The 21703-nt window shown below is 52.9% G+C and overlaps 1 protein-coding gene across 1 annotated transcript; it reads right to left on the bottom strand.

The window, feature by feature from the left end:
• Positions 1 to 264: 264 nt before the first annotated feature.
• Positions 265 to 19918, bottom strand: LOC119955632 (retinol dehydrogenase 11-like). Its single transcript, XM_038782034.1, has 6 exons — positions 19747 to 19918; positions 14826 to 15017; positions 11156 to 11317; positions 9413 to 9529; positions 7734 to 7938; positions 265 to 506 (listed from the first exon to the last, which is right to left on the bottom strand). The coding sequence occupies exons 1-6, from the start codon at positions 19856 to 19858 to the stop codon at positions 317 to 319; spliced, it is 978 nt and encodes a 325-aa protein (XP_038637962.1). The 5' UTR covers positions 19859 to 19918; the 3' UTR covers positions 265 to 316.
• Between the last annotated feature and the right edge of the window lie 1785 nt (positions 19919 to 21703).

Below are 21703 nucleotides of genomic sequence, written 5' to 3'. Positions count from 1 at the left end.
AGAATCTGATGCAAAACACGACCTGGATCAGAATGGGCGGTGAGGTTCTTATATAAAACATGGATTGGATTAGAATGGGCTGTGAGGGTCAGATACAAAACACGGACTGGATCAGAATGGACTGTGCGAATCAGATTCAAATTACGGACTGGATCAGAATGGATGGTGAGGAACAAAGACAAAGCCCGGACTGGATCTGATTTTTGTTGTTAGTGGATTGAGGTTGTGGCAAAGGGACAGAAGCAGGCTAGCGACATCACCAGACTGGATATAGCTGTCCCTCTTTTACTCTATCTGTAATTACACACACATCAGGTCAGTAAACACAAGTGCGGCTTTTCTTGGTGTTGGTCCCCCTGATTAGGTGAGACATGGACCAGTAGAGGCTGTCGTTGATGGTGCAAGGTGTGCTCTCCAGGTGGACCATCTCGAAGCTCAGGTCCCACAGCGACTTGGCCGTGCACTCGTCCTGGGCGTAGTAGGCGACCTCTGACACCTCGCAGTCACTGTGGGTCAGCAAGAGGGAGATGACGGGTCAAAGGCCGGCAGCAAAAAAAAAAGAAAGAAGTGGGAAATTAGGAGAACGGTTTTGACAGACGCAAAGAGGGTGATTCCACTTGTGCGCGCGACAGTGTGCGGTGAGGATCAGATCTAAAACACGGACTGGCTCAGACTGGACCGTGAGGATCAGATACAAAACATGGACTGGATGAGAGTGGACTGTGAGGATCAGATAGAAAACACGGACTGGATCAGAATGTACTGTGATGATCAGACACAAAACATGGACTGGATGACTGGGGATGTGAATGGGGCTGAGTGGGGACAGGAGGGGGTGAGTGGGGGCTGGGATGAGATGGGTGGGGTGAGTGGAGGTGGGTGGGGGTGTGCGAGCTGTGTGGGAGCTGCGTGGGAGTGAGTGGGGGGTGAGTGGGGGGTGAGTGGGCTGAGTGGGGATGATTGGTGGTGAGTGGGGGTGGGTTTGAGTGAGTGGGGGCAAGTGAGGGTGTGTGGCGGTGAATGGGGGTGAGTGGGACTGTGAGGATGAGTAAAGGTGAGTGGGGGTGAGTAGGAATGTGGGATGGGGGCGAGTGGAGACAGACAGAGAGAGAGAGAGAGAGAGAACTTGAGGAACACAGTGGCACAATGGCTAGCACTGTGGCTTCACAGCGCCAGGGTCCCGGGTTCGATTCCCGGCTTGGGTCACTGTCTGTGCGGAGTCTGCACGTTCTCCCCGTGTCTGCGTGGGTTTCCTCCGGGTGCTCCGGTTTCCTCCCACAGTCCAAAGACGTGCAGGTTAGGTGGATTGGCCGTGATAAATTGCCCCTGGTATACAGGTGCAGGTTAGGTAGGGCTATGGGGTTAGGGAGTGTGTCTGGGTACGGTGCTAACTCTTTTGGTCGCTGCAGATTTGATGGGCCAAATGGCCTCCTTCTGCACTGCAGGTATTCTGTGACAGCTGGAGAAACAGCGAGTGAGAAAAAGAGGGTGAGCCAGTATATGGGGTGGGTGGAGGCGAGTGAGGGTGAGTTAGGGTGAGCGAGGGTGAGTGGGGGTGAGTGGGGGTGAGTGGGGGTGAGTGGGGGGTGGGACTGTGTGAGGGTGAGTGAGGGTGAGTGGGGGTGAGTGGGGGTGAGTTAGGGTGAGTGGGGGTGAGTGGGGGTGAGTGGGGGGTCGGACTGTGTGAGGGTGAGTGAGGGTGAGTGGGGGTGAGTGAGGGTGAGTGGGGGTGAGTGGGGGTGAGTTAGGGTGAGTGGGGGTGAGTGGGGGTGAGTGGGGGGTCGGACTGTGTGAGGGTGAGTGAGGGTGAGTGGGGGTGAGTGGGGGTGAGTGGGGGGTGGGACTGTGTGAGGGTGAGTGAGGGTGAGTGAGGGTGAGCGGGGGTGAGTGGGGGAGTGGGACTGTGTGAGAGTGCGTGAGGGTGAGTAGGACTCAGTGGGAACGTGAGCGTTCTCCAAGGCGGCCTTCAGGACACACGACAACGCAGAATCGCCGAGCAGAAACGCATAGCCAAGTTCCGTACACATGAGTACGGCCTCAACCGGGACCTGGGATTCATGTCGAATTACATCCACCCCCCACCATCTGGCCTGGACTTGCGAAATCCTACCAACTGTCCTGGCTTGAGACAATTCACACCTCTTTAACCTGGGATTACCCCTATCTCTGGATCTGTAATGATTTGATTACCTGCATAATGCTCGCATTCCAAGCATTGTCTGGCATCTTTGACTTTGTCTACATATATGTTTCTGGAACATACCTCTCCATTCACCTGAGGAAGGAGCTGCGCTCCGAAAGCTCGTGTTTGAAACAAACCTGCTGGACTTTAACCTGGTGTTGTAAGACTTCTCACTGTGCTCACCCCAGTCCAACGCTGGCATCTCCACATTAAAGAAAATTACAGCACAGGAACAGGCCCTTCGGCCCTCCCAGCCTGCGCCGTTCATGATGCCCAGACTAAAACAAAACCTTCTGCCCTTACTCGGTCTGTACCCCTTGAACCTATTCCCCCTAGTAATTGACTCTTCCACCCTTGGAAAAAGCCGCTGACTATCCGCCCTGTCTGTGCCTCTCAGAATTTTGTAGGCCTCTATCAGGTCTCCCGTCAGCCTCCGTCTTTGCAGTGAAAACATTCCTCGTTTATTCAACCCCTCCTCATAGCCAACACCCTTGAGATCAGGAAACATCCTAGTGAACCTTCTTTGCCCTCTCTTCAAAGTTTCTACGTCCTTCTGATAATGTGGTGACCAGAACTGCACGCAATACTCCAAATGCGGCCTAACCAAGGTTTTGTACACCTGCAACATGGTTTCCCAACTCCTGTACTCAATGCCCCGGCTCATGAAGGCAGGCATGACATCTGCCTTCTTAATTTCCTTCGCTAGCTGTCTGCCACATTTAGGGAACTGTGCACTAAGGGTTAATGCTCATAAGGGTTCCGACATTTAAGGTATAATTTGATCCTCCAAAATGAATCACCTCACATTTGTCCGGATTAAACTCCATTTGCCATTTCTCTGCCCAAGTCTCGGAGCCACGAGGTCATGCTGCAGCTGTACAAAACTCTGGTGCGGCCGCTCCTGGAGTACTGCGTGCAGTTCTGGTCACCACATTATAGGAAGGATGTGGAAGCTTTGGAAAGGGTTCAGAGGAGATTTACTAGGATGCTGCCTGGTATGGAGGGAAGGTCTTACGAGGAAAGGCTCAGGGACTTGAGGTTGTTTTCGTCAGAGAGGAGAAGGCTGAGAGGTAACTTAATAGAGACATATAAGATAGTCAGAGGGTTAGATAGGGTGGACAGTGAGAGTCTTTTTCCTCAGATGGTGATGACCAACACGAGGGGACATAGCTTTAAATTAAGGGGTGATAGATATGAAAATGAAATTCGCTTCTTGTCACAAGTAGGCTTCAATGAAGTTACTGTGAAAAGCCCCTAGTCGCCACATTCCGGCGCCTGTCCGGGGAGGCTGGTACAGGAATCGAACCGTGCTGCTGGCCTGCTTGGTCTGCTTTAAAAGCCAGCGATTTAGCCTGGTGAGCTAAACCAGCCCCTCAGATATAGGACAGATGTCAGAGGCAGTTTCTTTACTCAGAGAGTAGTAGGGGTGTGGAACGCGCTGCCTGCAACAGTAGTAGACTCGCCAAATTTAAGGGCATTTAAGTGGTCACTGGATAGACATATGGATGAAAATGGAATAGTGTAGGTCAGATAGGCTTCAGATGGTTTCACAGGTCGGCGCAACATCGAGGGCCGAAGGGCCCGTACTGCGCTGTAGTGTTCTATGTTCTATCTATATCCTGTTGTATCATCTGACAATCTTCGGCACTATCAGCAACTCCGCCAATCTTCGTGTCATCCGCCAACTTATTAATCAGACCACCTACATTTTCCTCCAGATCATTTATATATACAACAAACAACAGTTTCCAGCACTGATCCCTGCGGAACACCACAAGCTACAGATCTCCATTCAGAAAATCACCAAACCAGTTCTGTATCCATCGAGCCAGCCCACCCCAAAACCCATGTGATTTTAGTTTTCATACCAGGCTGCCATGTGGAACCTTGCCAAATGCCTTACTAAAGTCCATATAAACAACATCCACAGCCCTTTCCTCATCAATGTTCTTTGTCACCTCTTCAAAAAACTCAATCAAGTTGGTGAGATAGGACCTTCCCCATACAAAACCATGCTGCCTGCCACTAACTCGTCCAGTTTCCTCCAAATGTGAGTTGTACTGCCCCTCCGTATCTTTTCCAAAAGCTTCCCCCCCATTGTTGTCAGGCTCAGTGGCCTAAAGTTTACCGGATTATCCCTGCTTCCTTTCTTTTTTTTTTTAATTTAGAGTACCCAATTATTTTTTCCAATTAAGGGGCAGTTTAGCGCGGCCAATCCACCTATCCTGCACATCTTTGGGTTGTGGGGGTGAAACCCACGCAGACACAGGGTGAATGTGCAAACTCCTCACGGACAGTGACCCAGAGCCGGGATTCGAACCCAGGTCCTCAGCGCCATAGGCAGCAATGCTAACCACTGTGCCACCGTGCTGCCCCCCTGCTTCCTTTCTTAAACAAGGGACTAACATTGGCTATTCTCCAATCCTCTGGAACCTCACCTGTTGTCAAAGAGGATGTGAAGATATCTGTTTCTCCCCTTGTCTCCTGTAGTAACCTGCGATAGATCCCATCTGGCCCCGGGGACTTGCCCATCTTAATGCAATTTAGGATACTTAACACTTCCTCCTTTGATATACTGACGTTCCCAAGACAGTTCACATACCTATCTCTGACCTCAACATCCGTCATGTCCTTCTCCCTGATGAATACCGATACAAGGTACTCATTAAGGACTTCACCCACTTCCTGTGGTTTCACACATAACTTCCCTCCACTGCCCTTGAGTGGGGCCTACACTACGGCAACACAGTGAAATGAAAATGAAAATCGCTTATTGTCACAAGTAGGCTTGAAATGAAGTTACTGTGAAAAGCCCCTAGTCGCCACATTCCGGCGCCTGTTCGGGGAGGCTGGTATGGGAAGTGAAGCCGTGCTGCTTGCCTCTGCTTTACAAGCCAGCTGTTTAGCCCACTGTGCTAAACCAACCCCAGTGGGTAGCACTGTTGCTTCGCAGCTCCAGGGTCCCAGGTTCGATTCCCGGCTCGGGTCACTGTCTGTGCAGAGTCTGCCCGTGTCTGCGTGGGTTTCCTCCGGGTGCTCCGGTTTCCTCCCACAAGTCCCGAAAGACGTGCTGTTAGGTGAATTGGACATTCTGAATTCTCCCTCTGTGTACCCGAACAGGCGCCGGAATGTGGCGACTAGGGGATTTTCACAGTAACTTCATTGCAGTGTTAATGTAAGCCTACTTTTGACAATAAAGGTTATTATCTCCCTCTTGCTCCTAATAAATGCATAAATAGCCTTGGGATTCTCCGTGACCCTCCCACATGTCAGACATGGATTTAACCTCAAGTAGCCACTCCAAATCCACATTCCCCAGTTCCTGTCTAATTAGGATGTAATTGGCCCTCGCTCACAGGCCACTCCTTATCTATGACTACTCAAAACCTTATGGAGTAAAAAATATATTTAGAGTCCCCAATTATTTTTTTTCCCAATTAAGGGGCAATTTAGCGTGGCCAATCCACCTACCCTGCACATCTTTGGGTTGTGGGGGCGAAACCCAAACAGACACGGGGAGAATGTGCAAACTCCACACGGACAGTGACCCAGGGCCGGGATTCGAACGCGGGTCCTCAGTGCCGTAGCCCCAGTGTTAACCACTGCGCCACATGCCGCCCTAACCTTGCGGAATTATAGTTGCTCGGCCCAAAATGCTCCCTCACTGAAACATCAGTAAGAAGTCTTACAAAACCAGGTTAACGTCCAACAAGTTTGTTTCGAATCACTAGCTTTCGGAGCACTGCTCCTTCCTCACCTTTAACCTGGTGTTGTAAGACCTCTTGCTGTGCTCACCCCAGTCCAACGCCGGCATCTCCACATCATGACTGAAACATGGCCTGGCTCATACCCCAATACCAAGTCTAGTCTGGCCCCGTCTCCAGTTGGATTGTCAATATTCTGGATCAAAAAGCCATCCTGGACACATCTAACAGATTGCACTCCATCCGAGCCCCTGGCTGTAAGGGATTCCCAGTCAATAGGCAGCCCGGTAGCACAAGTGGCTAGCACTGTGGCTTCACAGCTCCAGGGTCCCAGGTTCGATTCCCCGCTGGGTCACTGTCTGTGCAGAATCTGCACGTTCTCCCCGTGTCTGCGTGGGTTTCCTCCGGGTGCTCCGGTTTCCTCCCACAGTCCAAAGACGTGCAGGTTAGGTGGATTGGCCGTGCTAAATTGCCCTTAGTGTCCAAAAAGTTTAGGAGGGGTTATGGGGATAGGGTGGAAGTGAGGGCTTAAGTGGGTTGGTGCAGACTCGATGGGCTGAATGGCCTCCTTCTGCACTGTATGTTCTACGTTCGAATATGGGGGGAGTTAAAGTCGCCCATCACAACTCCCCTGCTTTTTCCACACCTTTGTAGTATCTGACAACACAACTGCTCCTCTGTCTCCTGCAGAATGTTGGGAGGTCTATCGTACACTCCCAACATTGTGATTTTACCCTTCTTATTCCTGAGCTCCACCCATAATACCTCCCTACAAGTCCCCTCCAATTTGCTCTCCCTCAACATGGCTATGATCTGCTCCCTAATCAGCAACGCAACTCCCCTACCTCTGTTGTTTCCCCTCGTGTCCCGTCTAAAACAACCACATCCCGGAACGTTAAGCTGCCAGTCCTTTAACCACTGTCTCCGTATTTGCAATTACATCATAGTTCCAGGCAGTAATCCAGGCTCTCAGCTCATCTGTTTTACCTGATATACTTCTTGCATTGAAGCAAACAGAAAATTCGGTAGGGAATAGATAGGATAGATGCGGGCAGGTTGTTTCCACTGGCGGGTGAAAGCAGAACTAGGGGGCACAGCCTCAAAATAAGGGGAAGTAGATTTAGGACTGAGTTTAGGAGGAACTTCTTCACCCAAAGGGTTGTGAATCTGTGGAATTCCTTGCCCAGTGAAGCAGTTGAGGCTCCTTCATTACATGTTTTCAGGATCAAGATCGATAGTTTTTTGAAGAATAAAGGGTTATGGTGTTCGGGCCGGAAAGTGGAGCTGAGTCCACAAAAGATCAGCCATGATCTTATTGAATGGCGGAGCAGGCTCGAGGGGCCAGATGGCCGACTCCTGCTCCTAGTTCTTATGTTCTTAGAAACGCACTCCAGACCGACAGTCGCGTCTACTCTGCCCTATATTTATCTCAGTCCAACTTTCTCCCCCCGACCTCTACACTTGCTGGCTCTGTTGGCAGCACGGTAGCACAAGTGGCTAGCACTGTGGCTTCACAGCGCCAGGCTCCCAGGTTCGATTCCCGGCTAGGGTCACTGTCTGTGCGGAGTCTGCACGTTCTCCCCGTACCTGCGTGGGTTTCCTCCGGGTGCTCCGGTTTCCTCCCACAAGTCCAAAGACGTGCGGGTAGGTGGATTGGCCGGGATAAATTGCCCGTAGTGAGCAAAAAAGTTTAGGAGGGGTATAGGGTGGAAGTGAGGGCTTAAATGGGTCGGTGCAGACTCGATGGGCCGAATGGCCTCCTTCTGCACTGTATGCTCTATGTTCTCTTCCAGTTCCAGCCCACCTGGCGCACTGATCTAAACCCTAGAGCAGGACGACCTCCTCACCTGAAGTACTGCCCAGTGACCGTCTCGAGTTCCGGGGCTACAGCACAGTGGATGGTGGTCTGAGCACCCTGCTTAGGAGCCTTGATGAAGAAGTAGAATGGAGCCGTCAGCACGCGCACCCAGCATGCCTGGTGGCACATCATATTCTTCAACATAGGAGTCCATATAATTCCTGGATTTACAGCATTCACCGTCACCCCTGTTCCTGAAGTGAAAGAAACACAGAAACTGCTTAACACCCCAAAAACTCTTCACAGCATTGTCCCACAGCAACAACATAGGGTTTGATACAGATCAAAGCTGCCTCTATACTGTCCCCGTCCAACACTCCCAGGACAGGTACAGCACAGGGTTAGATACAGAGTAAAGCTCCCTCTACACTGTCCCCATTAAACACTCCCAGGACAGGTGCAGCACGGGGTTAGATAAAGAGTAAATCTCCCTCTACACAACCCTCATCAAACACTCCCAGGACAGGTACAGCACGGGGTTAGATACAGAGTAAAGCTCCCTCTACACTGTCCCCATCAAACACTCCCAGGATAGGTACAGCACGGGGTTAGATACAGAGTAAAGCTCCCTCTACATTGTCCCCATCAAACACTCCCAGGACAGGTACAGCACGGAGTTAGATACAGAGTAAAGCTCCCTCTACACTGTCCCCATCAAACACTCCCAGGACAGGTACAGCACGGGGTTAGATACAGAGTAAATCTCCCTCCACACTGTCCCCATTAAACACTCCCAGGACAGAGACAGCACGGGGTTAGATACAGAGTAAAGCTCCCTCTACACTGTCCCCATCAAACACTCCCAGGACAGGTACAGCACGGGGTTAGATACAGAGTAAAGCTCCCGCTACACTGTCCCCATCAAACACTCCCAGGACAGGTACAGCACGGGGTTAGATACAGAGTAAATCTCCCTCTACACAACCCTCATCAAACACTCCCAGGACAGGTACAGCACGGGGTTAGATACAGAGTAAAGCTCCCTCGACACTGTCCCCATCAAACACTCCCAGGACAGGTACAGCACGGGGTTAGATACAGAGTAAAGCTCCCTCGACACTGTCCCCATCAAACACTCCCAGGACAGGTACAGCACGGGGTTAGATACAGAGTAAAGCTCCCTCTACACTGTCCCCATCAAACACTCCCAGGACAGATACAGCACGGGGCTAGATACAGAGTAAAGCTCCCTCTACACTGTCCCCATCAAACACTCCCAGGACAGGTACAGCACGGGGTTAGATACAGAGTAAAGGTCCCTCTGCACTGTCCCCATCAAACACTCCCAGGACAGATACAGCACGGGGCTAGATACAGAGTAAAGCTCCCTCTACACTGTCCCCATCAAACACTCCCAGGACAGGCACAGCACGGGGTTAGATACAGAGTGAAGCTTTCTCTACAACTCCACTGAGGGTTGACGTTCGGATGTGGCAGTTAGGCCCAAAAGCCTGAGACTGGAGTTGGTGGTCTTCCTGCGTACCCCTGAGACAGTGGACTTTGTGCCCTGACCCTGCGTTACGATGAGGAGGGAGGTGGCAAACCATTCTAAACAGCCCCCTACAACCCCCACTCCCTCCATTGAAGACACCCCTCCCCCACACCACCTTGCCCACCACCCCCCCCCGAGTTAGGTGGTTGCTATTGGCGATCGGCATGCCCCCATACCTTGTAGTCTCTGAGCGAGCTCTCGTGTGAAGAGGATATTAGCCAGTTTGCTTTGGCAGTAAGCGACGAGCGGATCGTAGCAGTCCTTCATGTTAATGTCGTTGAAGCGGATTTTTCCTGAGGGGGGAGCGGTGAGAGATTAAAGGTTTGAACGTGAGACGAGGGCTAAAGTAATCCCGGGGATGGGGAGTGGGGTATGGATGGAGGAGGGAGTTTGGGATCAGAAATGGGAAACGCACACTTTCCCCGGCTCCATTCTCCACCCAGGGTTGCCCCATCGTGCCTCGCACCCGCTGAAGGAGCTTTTTCTTTGGGATCTTGCTTATCGCAATACAGGAATGCAGAAATCTGCGCCCAGCAACAGCCCGCGTGAGAAATTACCCGCATCGTCTTTTCTTTTCTTAATTTCAATTTTTCCAATTAAGGGGCAATTTAGCGTGGCCAATCCACCTACTCTGCACATCTTTGGGTTGTGGGGGCGAAACCCACGCAGACACGGGGAGAATGTGCAAACTCCACACGGACAGTGACCCAGAGCCGGGACCGAACCCGGGACCTCGGCGCCGTGAGGCAGTCGTGCTAACCACTGCGCCACCGTGCCGCCCCGTCTTTTCCTTCAGTGATGTTGATTGAGTGATCAATATTGGCCCCCAGAACATCAAGGGGAGGTCCTCCCACCATAGGACACCCCCCCCCCCACCAGCACTGAACCCCCAACAGTGCGGCGCTCCCTCAGCACTGACCTTCCGACAGTGCGGCGCTCCCTCAGCACTGACCCTCTGACACTGCGGCACTCCTTCAGCACTGACCCTCTGACAGTGCGGCGCTCCCTCAGCACTGACCCTCCGACAGTGCGGCGCTCCCTCAGCACTGACCCTCTGACAGTGCGGCGCTCCCTCAGCACTGACCTTCTGACAGAGCAGCACTCCCTCAGTACTGACCCTCCGACAGTGCGGCGCTCCCTCAGCACTGACCCTCCGACAGTGCGGCGCTCACTCAGCACTGACCCTCCGACAGTGCGGCGCTCCCTCAGCACTGACCCTCCGACAGTGCGGCACTCCCTCAGCACTGACCCTCCGACAGTGTGGCGCTCCCTCAGCACTGACCCTCCGACAGTGTGGTGCTCCCTCAGCACCGACCCTCCGACAGTGCGGCACTCCCTCAGCACTGACCCTCTGACAGTGCGGCGCTCCCTCAGCACTGACCCTCTGACAGTGCGGCGCTCCCTCAGCACTGACCCTCTGACAGTGCGGCGTTCCCTCAGCACTGACTCTCCGACAGTGCGGCGCTCCCTCAGCACTGACCCTCCGACAGTATGGCGCTCCCTCAGCACTGACCCTCCGACAGTGCGGAGCTCCCTCAGCACTGACCCTCCGACAGTGCAGCGCACCCTCAGCACTGACCCTCCGACAGTGCAGCGCACCCTCAGCACTGACCCTCCCACAGTGCGGCGCTCCTTCATGGTTGGCCAAGTTGCGTAGGCCTTTCGTCAAGGACAGCATGGATAGGCCTTTTTGGCCAAGTCTGACTATACCTTTCTTTCATGGTCAGGCCTGGCATGGCCTCTGTTTCTTGGCCTGGTCTGAGTGAAGCCTCTCCGGGAAGGCCAAGGAAACGTGGGCTGGCCAAACCTCTCGGTCAGAATGAGGCCAAACCTCCAGCGCACGACCCCCATTCTGCAACCTCAACCCCGCATCCTCTCCCCACCTACCGGGTAGGCCGCAGCCTGGCAGACCGACTCACCGATCCTGTGGGCCCGGCTCGAGATGTTGATGATGCGGCTCGGGGCGCTGGTCTTGAGCTGCTCCAGCAGGAGGATGGTGAGCAGGAAATGACCAAAGTGGTTGACTCCAATCTGCAACTCGAAACCGTCCTCAGTCACCTCCCTCGGTCCAATGGGGGCCCCTGGCGGATGGGAGAGGAACGAGAAAGGAGGGAGGGAGAGAAAAAGATTGGAATTTGGAATAACACAGGCTGCCACTCGATGAAGTTTTGAGTAAAAGATGCTCCAGACTTTGAAGTGAGTTCAAGGGGCGCGATTCTCCCAGAGAGGGAGAAATCGTAAGGCTGGCGTCAAATCCGGGCGGGTTTGACGGCAGCCTCCCCCTCCCCGACCGGGAACCGATTCTGGTCCCCGGTCGGGGCTAGCTTGCCGCCGCCGTAAACTCCGGCATCGCGGGCTTAACGAATTTCGCTAAGCCCGCTTGCCAGAGTTTGCGCTGGCTGACGTCATGTGACGCCAGCCGCGCATGCGCGGATTGGAAGGCTCCAACCCGCGCATGCGCGGATGACGTCATCGCGCATTTGCGCGAAACCCGCGCATGCGCAGGCCGGGATGCCCCTCAGCCGCCCCGCGAAGTGATACAGCGGGGCGGCGGAAGGACAAACCGTGGTACTGCCGTGCCAATCGGTGCCATGGTTTTCAAAATCGGCACTTTACGGCCGTTTTTACGAACGGCCAGACCAGGTGTGTTTGCCGTTCGTAAAAACAGCCGTAAAGGGCTTGGACTTCGGCCCATCGGCCAGCTGAGAATCGCTGTGCGGAGAATTGCGCCCAATGTGTTTTATTGAACTATTAGCACAGATGAGTTCGACTCTCTGCTGATCGAAATGTAGTAACTCAGTCTAACTGAACGAGCCTTGCTCTAAGCCACGTGCAGGGTGTGATGCTGAGGATACCCCCTGTCTCACTCTGTAGATGTTGGTCTGTGGAAAGAGGCAAGGGGTGTGAGTGCCTCATCCTTTTCATAGTCAGATCCCACCCCTGAGTGTCCTGACTGCTCATTGGTCCTGTCCTATTCCATGTGTTCATTAGCTGCATGTTTGCATATCATGACAAGAGCAATGTGCGAGGGGGAGGGAGGCAGTCGGAGAGAGAGGGATGGAGGGAGAATGAGAGGGAGGGTGGGAGAGAAAGAAAGACAGGGAGAGTGGGAGAGCGAGGGGTGTGTGAGAGAGAGACAGACAGAGAAAGTGGGAGAGTGAGGAGGGAGAGAGAGAGAGAGAGAAAGACAGAGAGAGTGGGAGAGTGAGGAGGGAGGGAGAGAGAGAGAGAGAAAGACAGACAGAGTGGGAGAGTGAGGAGGGAGAGAGAGGGGGGGAGAGAGGGTGAAAGAGGGGGGAGGGAGAGAGAGGGAGAGAAAAAAAGACAGGGAGAGTGGGAGAGCGAGGGGTGTGAGAGAGAGAGAGAGAGGGAGAGAGAGAAGGAGAGAGGGAAAGAAGGGATAGAGGGGGAAGAGTGAGGGGAGAGAGAGGGAAAGAGGGAAGATATAGGGAAAGAAGGGGAGAGAGGGAATGTAGTGAGAGGGGAAGGAAGAGAGAGAGAGGTGGGAGAGAGGGAGAAAGAGAGGGAGAGAGGAATGAGGAGAGAGGAAGACAGAGGAAGTGACAGAAAGATAAGAGTGAGTGAGACAGAGAGGGAGAGGGAGGGGCACAAAAGGATGGGGCAGAGGCAGATATCAAAAATTCCCATTTACACAATGCCCTCTCGTCCCCTGACCACCCCCTCTGTCACTCCCACCTTCTTCGCCAGTCCCACAGATATTGTGGTGTCTGGAGAGAAGGTGCAGTAGGGTGGAGGGGAGAGGGTGGGGGGGAGGGGGGATAGGGGACGGGCAGTGTTTGGGGAGTATGGAAGAGGTTGCAATATGGCTGACATTGTTCCTTTCTTCACTTCTCCGCCCACCCCAGACCCCTTCAAGGCAGATAAGCAACAGGTGAAATGCGATTCCCCATGCAGTCGAGGAGCCGCCGTCTTGTTGGCCCCTTTAGTGGACCAGAAATCAAACGCAAAATGCCTAAACTTACCCCAAAACCACATTTTACACGGAATCCCAAAACTAACCCTAACCCTAACGCGATCCCTAACCCTAACCCTAACCCTAACCCTAACCCTAACCCCTAACATTAACCCCAACCGTGATTCTACTCCAATCTTGTCCTCTAACCATAACGGCCACACCCTAACATTAACCTTAACTTGATCCTAACCTTATAATCCTAACTCAAAGCTATCCCCTAATGCTAGCCCAATCCTCTCCCTTAACCCTAATACTAACCCAATCCTCTCCCCTAATCCTAACCCTAATCCTAACACAATCCTATCCCCTAACCCTAACCCTAACACAATCCTATCCCCTAACCCTAACCCTAACTCAATCCTATCCCCTAACCGTAACGCTAACCCAATCCTCTCCCCAACCCGAATCCTAACCCAATCCTCTCCCCTAATCCTAACCCTAATCGTAACACAATCCTATCCCCTAATCCTAATCCTAACACTAACCCAATCCTATCCCCTAATCCTAACCCTAACCCTAACCCAATCCTATCCCCTAACTCTAACCCTAACACTAACCCAATCCTATCCCCTAACCATAACCCTAACCCTAACCCAATCCTATCCCCTAACCCTAACCCTAACACTAACCCAACCCTATCCCCTAACCCTAACCCTAACACTAACCCAATCCTATCCCCTAATCCTAACCCTAACCCAATCCTATCCCCTAACCCTAACCCTAACACTAACCCAATCCTATCCCCTAACCCTAACCCTAACACTAACCCAATCCTATCCCCTAACCCTAACCCTAACCCTAACCCAATCCTATCCCCTAACCATAACCCTAACCCTAACCCAATCCTATCCCCTAACCCTAACCCTAACACTAACCCAATCCTATCCCCAACCCTAACCCTAACCCTAACCCAATCCTATCCCCTAACCCTAACCCTAACACTAACCCAATCCTATCCCCTAACCCTAACCCTAACCCAATCCTATCCCCTAACCCTAACCCTAACACTAACCCAATCCTATCCCCTAACCCTAACCCTAACCCTAACCCAATCCTATCCCCTAACCATAACCCTAACCCTAACCCAATCCTATCCCCTAACCCTAACCCTAACACTAACCCAATCCTATCCCCTAACCATAACCCTAACCCTAACCCAATCCTATCCCCTAACCCTAACCCTAACACTAACCCAATCCTATCCCCTAACCCTAACCCTAACACTAACCCAATCCTATCCCCTAATCCTAACCCTAACCCAATCCTATCCCCTAACCCTAACACTAACCCAATCCTATCCCCTAACCATAACCCTAACCCTAACCCAATCCTATCCCCTAACCCTAACCCTAACCCTAACCCAATCCTATCCCCTAACCCTAACCCTAACACTAACCCAATCCTATCCCCTAACCCTAACACTAACCCTAACCCAATCCTCTCCCCTAACCCCAACCATAACCCGAACGTAATCCAACCCCCCTAACCCTCAATGCCAAACCCTAACCTTTACCCCAACAGTGATCCCTTACCCCCCCCAAGCATTGAAACCCAACCTCAAAGTCCTTACCCCTCAAACCCTCCCCCCTCCGTGTTATCCCCCCCCCCCTCACCTGCATTGTTGATGAGGATGTCGATTCGGGTCTCGTTCTCGGCCACTTCCTTGGCAAAGCAGTGGATGGATTCGAGTGAGGCCAGGTCCAGTTTGTACACCACAATGTTGTCATTGCACATGCACGCCCTTAGCTGGTCTGCCACTAGCTCGGTCTTCTCCAGATCACGGCATGCCATGATCACCCGGGCACCTGCGGGCACACACCGTAGGGGGGGAGTTGGCTCATTGGTTGTGGGGGAGGAGGTTTGGGGGGGCGGGGGGTGCTGTAGGAACCAGACCACATCCCAATTTTTAAACCTGTGAGGGAAGAATACTTCACCCCAGGAATGATGGCCCTGACCCACAGATACATTTTATGTTAAAACAAACTGTAATTTAAACACAGAATTAACCACATTATCGTCAAGGAAACTTATTTACATTTATTAGTTGAACCGTTCTTAAATAAAAGGAAAAATAACTTTAACTCACTTTCTCCGTTCAGCACTATATATATTCCAATGAAGCAACCCGATAATATTCAAATGCCACTTATAAATAAAGTTAACAAAACAGGTTATTTGCAGACCTTTGGCGAAAGACCCTTTCGGGAACAACCTGAAAATCCCTCTGACTTGTCAAACTCTTCTGCCCAACCTAACAGTACTTGGCACAACTGCCAACTACAGACAGACCTGGCTCCTCCCATAAATTACATCATCTGTACCCCACTAAGATGCCCCATGACCCGCTTAGCTAGGACGAAGTACAATTCCACATTAATTTTGTTTTGTAGAAAATATTTTATTGAGGCATTTATAATTTTAACATTTTAATCTTTTAAACAGAGAGATCCAACACATGCAAAAACCCCGCAATAACATACCCAACACACGCAAAAACCCCGCAATAACATACCCAACACAATTCCATATTAATGATCTACTCCCCAGGGAATTTCCAACAAACCAAAAATTGTTTCATTAGCCAGTTCTCTGTAATCAGGTAAATAGTTAAAATCAATCATTATATCACCTTTTACAACACCTTAATTACAGATTTGATAGGCACACTGCGTGTGTGTATTTTAAACCAGGGTTTTGGATAGCATTACTGCTACAGAACCTGAAATATAACAAATAACAATTTCTATATTCATCACGGGGGTGGGGGGAGGTTGAGAGGCAGCAGAGATGGGGGGGGGGGGGGGTTGTAGGGAGGGGGAAATCCAGACGGTGGGTGGCGGAGCAAGGGAATGGCGCCTCACTAAGGGGGAGGGCATCAGTGTACGGTACACAAAGCTCGTAAGCGAAAGCGGCCATTTATGGGCCGCACGGATCTTTTGAGAGGTGAGTGAGACGGTTATGGTCAGGGTGGGATTGGCTCATTTGAGGGGTCGGTTTTTGGGGCACACAGCCTCTCAGGGAGGTGGGGGATGTATTGTGGGTTGCACTGCCCCTCTGATGGGGTTTATAGGGCACTTTGCCTCTATGGGGGGGTGATTGGATATGGGGGAGCTGCCCTTCTGATGGGGTCGGTTTCACAAGGAGAAAGAGCAATACAGCACAGGAACAGGCCCTTCGGCCCTCCAAGCCTGGCCTACCACCCTTGGCCAAAATCCTCAGAACTTCCCTATGCCGTAACCCTCTATACCCATCCTATCCATATATTTGTCAAGATGCCTTTTGAACGCCGTTAATGTATCCGCTTCTACAACCTCCCCCTGGCAACGCGTTCCAGGCACTCACCACCCTCTGTAAAAAAACCTGCCTCGCACATTTCCTCTAAACTTTGCCCCATGGATCTTAAACCTATGCCCCCTGGTGACTGACCCCTCCACCCTGGGAAAGAGTGCCTGCCCATCCACTCTATCCATGCCCCTCATAATCTTGTAGACCTCGATCAGGTCACCCCTCAACCTCAGTCGTTCTAATGAAAACAGTCCGAGTCTATTCAGCCTCTCTGCATAGCTAACACCCTCCAGACCAGGCAACATCCTGGTAAACCTCCTCTGCACCCTCTCCAAAGCCTCCACATCCTTCTGGTAGTTTGCCGACCAGAATTGTGCGCAATATTCCAAGTGTGGCCTTACCAAGGTTCTATATAACTGCAGCATGACTTGTCAGTTTTTATACTCGATGCCCCGTCCAATGAAGACAAGCATTCCGTATGCTTTCTTGGCTACCTTATCCACTTGTGTTGCCATTTTCAAAGATCTGTGGAACTGTACGCCCAGATCTCTCTGACTTTCTATATTCCTAAGAGTTTTGCCATTTACGGAATATTTCTCTCTATGTTAGACCTACCAAAATGCATTACCTCACATTTGTCCGGATTAAACTCCATCTGCCATTTCTCTGCCCACGTCTCCAACCTATCTATGTCCTGCTGTGTCCATTGACAATCCTCAACACTATCTGCCACTCCACCAACCTTGGTGTCATCCGTGAATTTACTAATCAGACCGGCTACATTTTCCTCCAAGTCATTTACATACATTACAAATAACAGAAGCCCCAGCACCGATCCCTGTGGAACACCACTAGTCACAACCTTCCATTCAGAAAAACACCCTTCTACTGCTACCCTTTGCCTACTGTGACCGAGGAAGGAGCAGTGCTCCGAAAGCTCGTGTTTGAAACAAACCTGTTGGACTTTAACCTGGTGTTGTAAGACTTCTTACTGTGCCCACCCCAGTCCAACACTGGCATCTCCACTTCTGTGACCGGGCCAGTTCTGTATCCATCTTCCCACCTCACCTCTGATCCCGTGTGACTTCACCCTTTGTACCAGTCTGCCATGAGGCACCTTGTCAAAGGCTTTACCGAAGTCCATGTAAACAACATCCACCACCCTCCCCTCATCAATCATCTTTGTCACCTCCTCAAAAAACTCGGTCAAGTTAGTGAGGCACGACCTCCCCTTCACAAAACCATGCTGTCTATCGCTAATGAGTCCATTTGTTTCCAAATGGGCATAAATCCTGTCCCTGAGAATTCTCTCCAATACTTTACCTCCTACCGACGTGAGGCTTACTGGCCTATAGTTTCCAGGATTATCACTGCAACCTTTCTTAAACAGCGGCACCACATTAGCTATTCTCTAGTCCTCTGGCATCTCACCTGTAGCCAAAGATGCCAGTCAAGGCCCCAGCAATTTCCTCCCTTGCTACCCTCAATATTCTGGGGTAAATTCCATCTGGCCCAGGAGATGTATCTACCTTAATATCTTTTAAAATACCCAATACCTCCTCCTTTTTGATGTTAACATGACCCAGACTGTCCACACACCCTACCCAAGAATCATCTTCCACAAAGTCCCTTTCTTTGGTGAACACTGATGCAAAGTACTCATTTAGTACCTCGCCCATTGCCTCTGGCTCAACACATAGATTCCCCCCCCTGTCCATAAGTGGTCCAATCCTTTCCCTGGCCACCCTCTTTCTTTTTACATATGAATAAAAAGCTTTGGGATTCACCTTAATCCTACTTGCCAAGGATTTTTAATGACCCCTCCCAGCCCTCCTCATTTCCCACTTCAGTACCTTCCTATTGTCTTTATACTCCTCAAGGGTTTTGACTGTCCCCACCCTTCTAGACCGTCCAAAGATCTACATTTTCTTTTTGACGAGGTTCACAATATCCCTCGTTATCCAAGGCTCCCTAAACTTCCCATACTTATCCTTCGTTCTCTCAGGAACGTGACTTTCCTGAATCCAGAACTGTCGCTTGAAAGACTCCCGCATGTCCGATGTTGATTTACCCTCCAACACCCGCACCCACTCCAAATTCTTCAATCCCTGTCTAATATTGTCGTAATTTGCCTTTCCCCAGTTTGAGAATAATAATATTCACTGATTGTCACAAGTAGGCTTCAATGGAGTTACTGTGAAAAGCCCCTAGCGTCGTAACGTGAGGGTTACCCTCATCCCTGTCCAAAAGTCCCGAAAACTTACGGAATTGTGGTCACTCTTCCCAAAATGTTCCCCTACTGAAACCTCAACCCCCTGTCCAGGCTCATTCCCCAATACCAGGTCCAGTACAGCCCCTTCCCCAGTTGGAATATCTACATATTGCATCAAGGCGGCTTCCTGGATACACCTGACAAACTCTGCCCCACCCAAGCCCCTAGCACTAACTGAGTTCCAGTCAATATAGGGGAAATTAAGGGGCGCACTGCCTCTCTGATGGGGGACAGTATATGGGGAGCACTACCCCTCTGACGGGGATATTTTATAGGGGTGCACTGCCTCTCTGATGGGGAATGGTTTACCCGGCACTCTGCCCCTCTTGGAGGAGGGGCAGTTCATGTGGTAACATGGCCCTTGTGAAGGCAACAGTTTACCAGGTGCACTGCCCCTTGAGGGTGAAGGTTAAAGGCGGTTCTGAACTTGTGAGGGTGACAGTTTATGGCGGGGCGCCCGCGGCAAATGGGTGGTTCAAAACATGTCCCTGCGGTGGAGGGAGAGGTTAGCCATGAGTCGGATCTACCATTCCCTGTGGTGAGTGGGGGGGTGGGGGGAGGAGGCAGTAAGTGGAATGTACCATTCCTGGTGAAAGTAGGAGGGGTGTAGTCAGTGGGTGGGATGTACCACTACCTGCAGTAAGTGGGGGGGGGGGGGGGGGAGGGTAAGCAGTGAGTGGGATGGACCATTACCTTTGGAGAGTAGGGGGGAGTAAGCAGTGAGTGGGATGCACCATTCCTGGTGGGGAGGGGAGGGGTAGTAGGCAGTGGGTGGGATGTACCATTCCCGGGGAGGGTGGGGAGGGGGGGTAATAGGCAGTGGGTGGGATTTATCATATCCTTGCTGTGAGTAGGTAGTGAGTGGGATGGACCATTACCTTTGGAGAGTAAAGGGGAGCAGGCAGTGAGTGGGATGTACCATTGAGTGTGGGCATTGGGGTTGGGGGAGCAGGTGACACGTGGCAGAGCCTCCTTACCTCTTTTAGCCAGTTCCAGCGCAGTCTCTCGGCCAATCCCGCTGTTGGCACCAGTGATGATCACCGTTTTCCCATCCAGCCGCTTTATACACTTGCAGGAGCCCCCAGACATCCAGTTCCGCAGGATCAGGAGGCTCGCACCTTGGGGATAGAACTGGAGTCATCACTGTACAGAAACCAGACTCAACAACCCCCACGGAGCCGCTCAATCCACACCACCACCCTCCCACATTCCCCGGGAAAACCGCACTGTCGCAGGGTCAGTGCTGAGGGAGCGCCGCACTGTCGGAGGGTCAGTGCTGAGGGAGCCCCGCACTGTCGGAGGGTCAGTGCTGAGGGAGCGCCGCACTGTCGGAGGGTCAGTGCTGAGGGAGCGCCGCACTGTCGGAGGGTCAGTGCTGGGGGAGCGCCGCACTGTCGGAGGGTCAGTGCTGGGGGAGCGCCGCACTGTCGGAGGGTCAGTGCTGGGGGAGCGCCGCACTGTCGGAGGGTCAGTGCTGGGGGAGCGCCGCACTGTCGGAGGGTCAGTGCTGGGGGAGCGCCGCACTGTCGGAGGGTCAGTGCTGGGGGAGCGCCGCACTGTCGGAGGGTCAGTGATGAGGGAGGCCACACTGTCAGAAGGTCAGTGCTGAGGGAGCGCCGCACTGTCGGAGGGTCAGTGCTGAGGGAGCACCACACTGTCGGAGGGTCAGTGCTGAGGGAGCGCCGCACTGTCGGAGGGTCAGTGCTGAGGGAGCGCCGCACTGTCAGAGGGTCAGTGCTGAGGGAGCACCGCACTGTCGGAGGGTCAGTGCTGAGGGAGTGCCGCACTGTCGGAGGGTCAGTGCTGAGGGAGCGCCGCACTGTCGGAGGGTCAGTGCTGAGGGAGCACCGCACTGTAGGAGGGTCAGTGCTGAGGGAGCATCGCACTGTCAGAGGGTCAGTGCTGAGGGAGTGCCACACTGTCGCAGGGTCAGTGCTGAGGGAGCGCCGCACTGTCAGAGGGTCAGTGCTGAGGGAGCCCCGCACTATCGGAGGGTCAGTGCTGAGGGAGCGCCGCACTGTGGGAGGGTCAGTGCTGAGGGAGTGTCGCACTGTAGGAGGGTCAGTGCTGAGGGAGCATCGCACTGTCAGAGGGTCAGTGCTGAGGGAGCGCCGCACTGTCAGAGGGTCAGTGCTGAGGGAGCATCGCACTGTCAGAGGGTCAGTGCTGAGGGAGTGCCTCACTGTCGCAGGGTCAGTGCTGAGGGAGCGCCGCACTGTCAGAGGGTCAGTGCTGAGGGAGCGCCGCACTGTCGGAGGGTCAGTACTGAGGGAGCACCGCACTGTCGGAGGGTCAGTGCTGAGGGAGCGCTGCACTGTCGGAGGGATAGTGCTGAGGGAGCACCGCACTGTCAGAGGGTCAGTGCTGAGGGAGCGCTGCACTGTCGGAGGGTCAGTGCTGAGGGAGCGCCGCACTGTCAGAGGGTCAGTGCTGAGGGAGTGCCGCACTGTCGGAGGGTCAGTGCTGAGGGAGCGCCGCACAGTCGGAGGGTCAGTGCTGAGGGAGCGCCGCACTGTCAGAGGGTCAGTGCTGAGGGAGCGCCGCACTGTCGGAGGGTCAGTGCTGAGGGAGTGCTGCACTGTTGGAGGGATAATGCTGAGGGAGCACCGCACTGTCAGAGGGTGAGTGCTGAGGGAGCGCCGCACTGTCGGAGGGTCAGTGCTGAGGGAGCGCCGCACTGTCGGAGGCTCAGTGCTGAGGGAGCGCCGCACTGTCGGAGGGTCAGTGCTGAGGGAGCGCCGCACTGTCGGAGGGTCAGTGCTGAGGGAGCGCCACACTGTCGGAGGGTCAGTGCTGAGGGAGCGCCGCACTGTCGGAGGGTCAGTGCTGAGGGAGGGCCGCACAGTCGGAGGGTCAGTGCTGAGGGAGCGCTGTCCGTGGGGTGGTTGCTTTGTCCTGGATAGTGTCGAGCTTCTCGAGTGATGTCGGAGCCGC

The sequence above is a fragment of the Scyliorhinus canicula genome, chromosome 21 (genome assembly GCF_902713615.1).
Source record: "Scyliorhinus canicula chromosome 21, sScyCan1.1, whole genome shotgun sequence".
Lineage (NCBI taxonomy): Eukaryota > Metazoa > Chordata > Chondrichthyes > Carcharhiniformes > Scyliorhinidae > Scyliorhinus > Scyliorhinus canicula.
The sequence above is the reverse complement of the archived record's forward strand: the minus strand, read 5'-3'. Positions and strand labels throughout refer to the sequence as shown.

Bases quoted from the DNA above. Each gene is read 5' to 3' on its own strand.
- LOC119955632 (XM_038782034.1), bottom strand. From the start codon at position 19,858: ATGTCTGGGGGCTCCTGCAAGTGTATAAAGCGGCTGGATGGGAAAACG. The intron at 11,318-14,825 runs GTGAGGGGGGGG...CCCATCCGCCAG, and splicing joins CATCCTCATCAACAATGCAG to GGGCCCCCATTGGACCGAGG. The intron at 507-7,733 runs GTGAGGAGGTCG...GCTGACCCACAG, and splicing joins GTCACTGGGCAGTACTTCAG to TGACTGCGAGGTGTCAGAGG.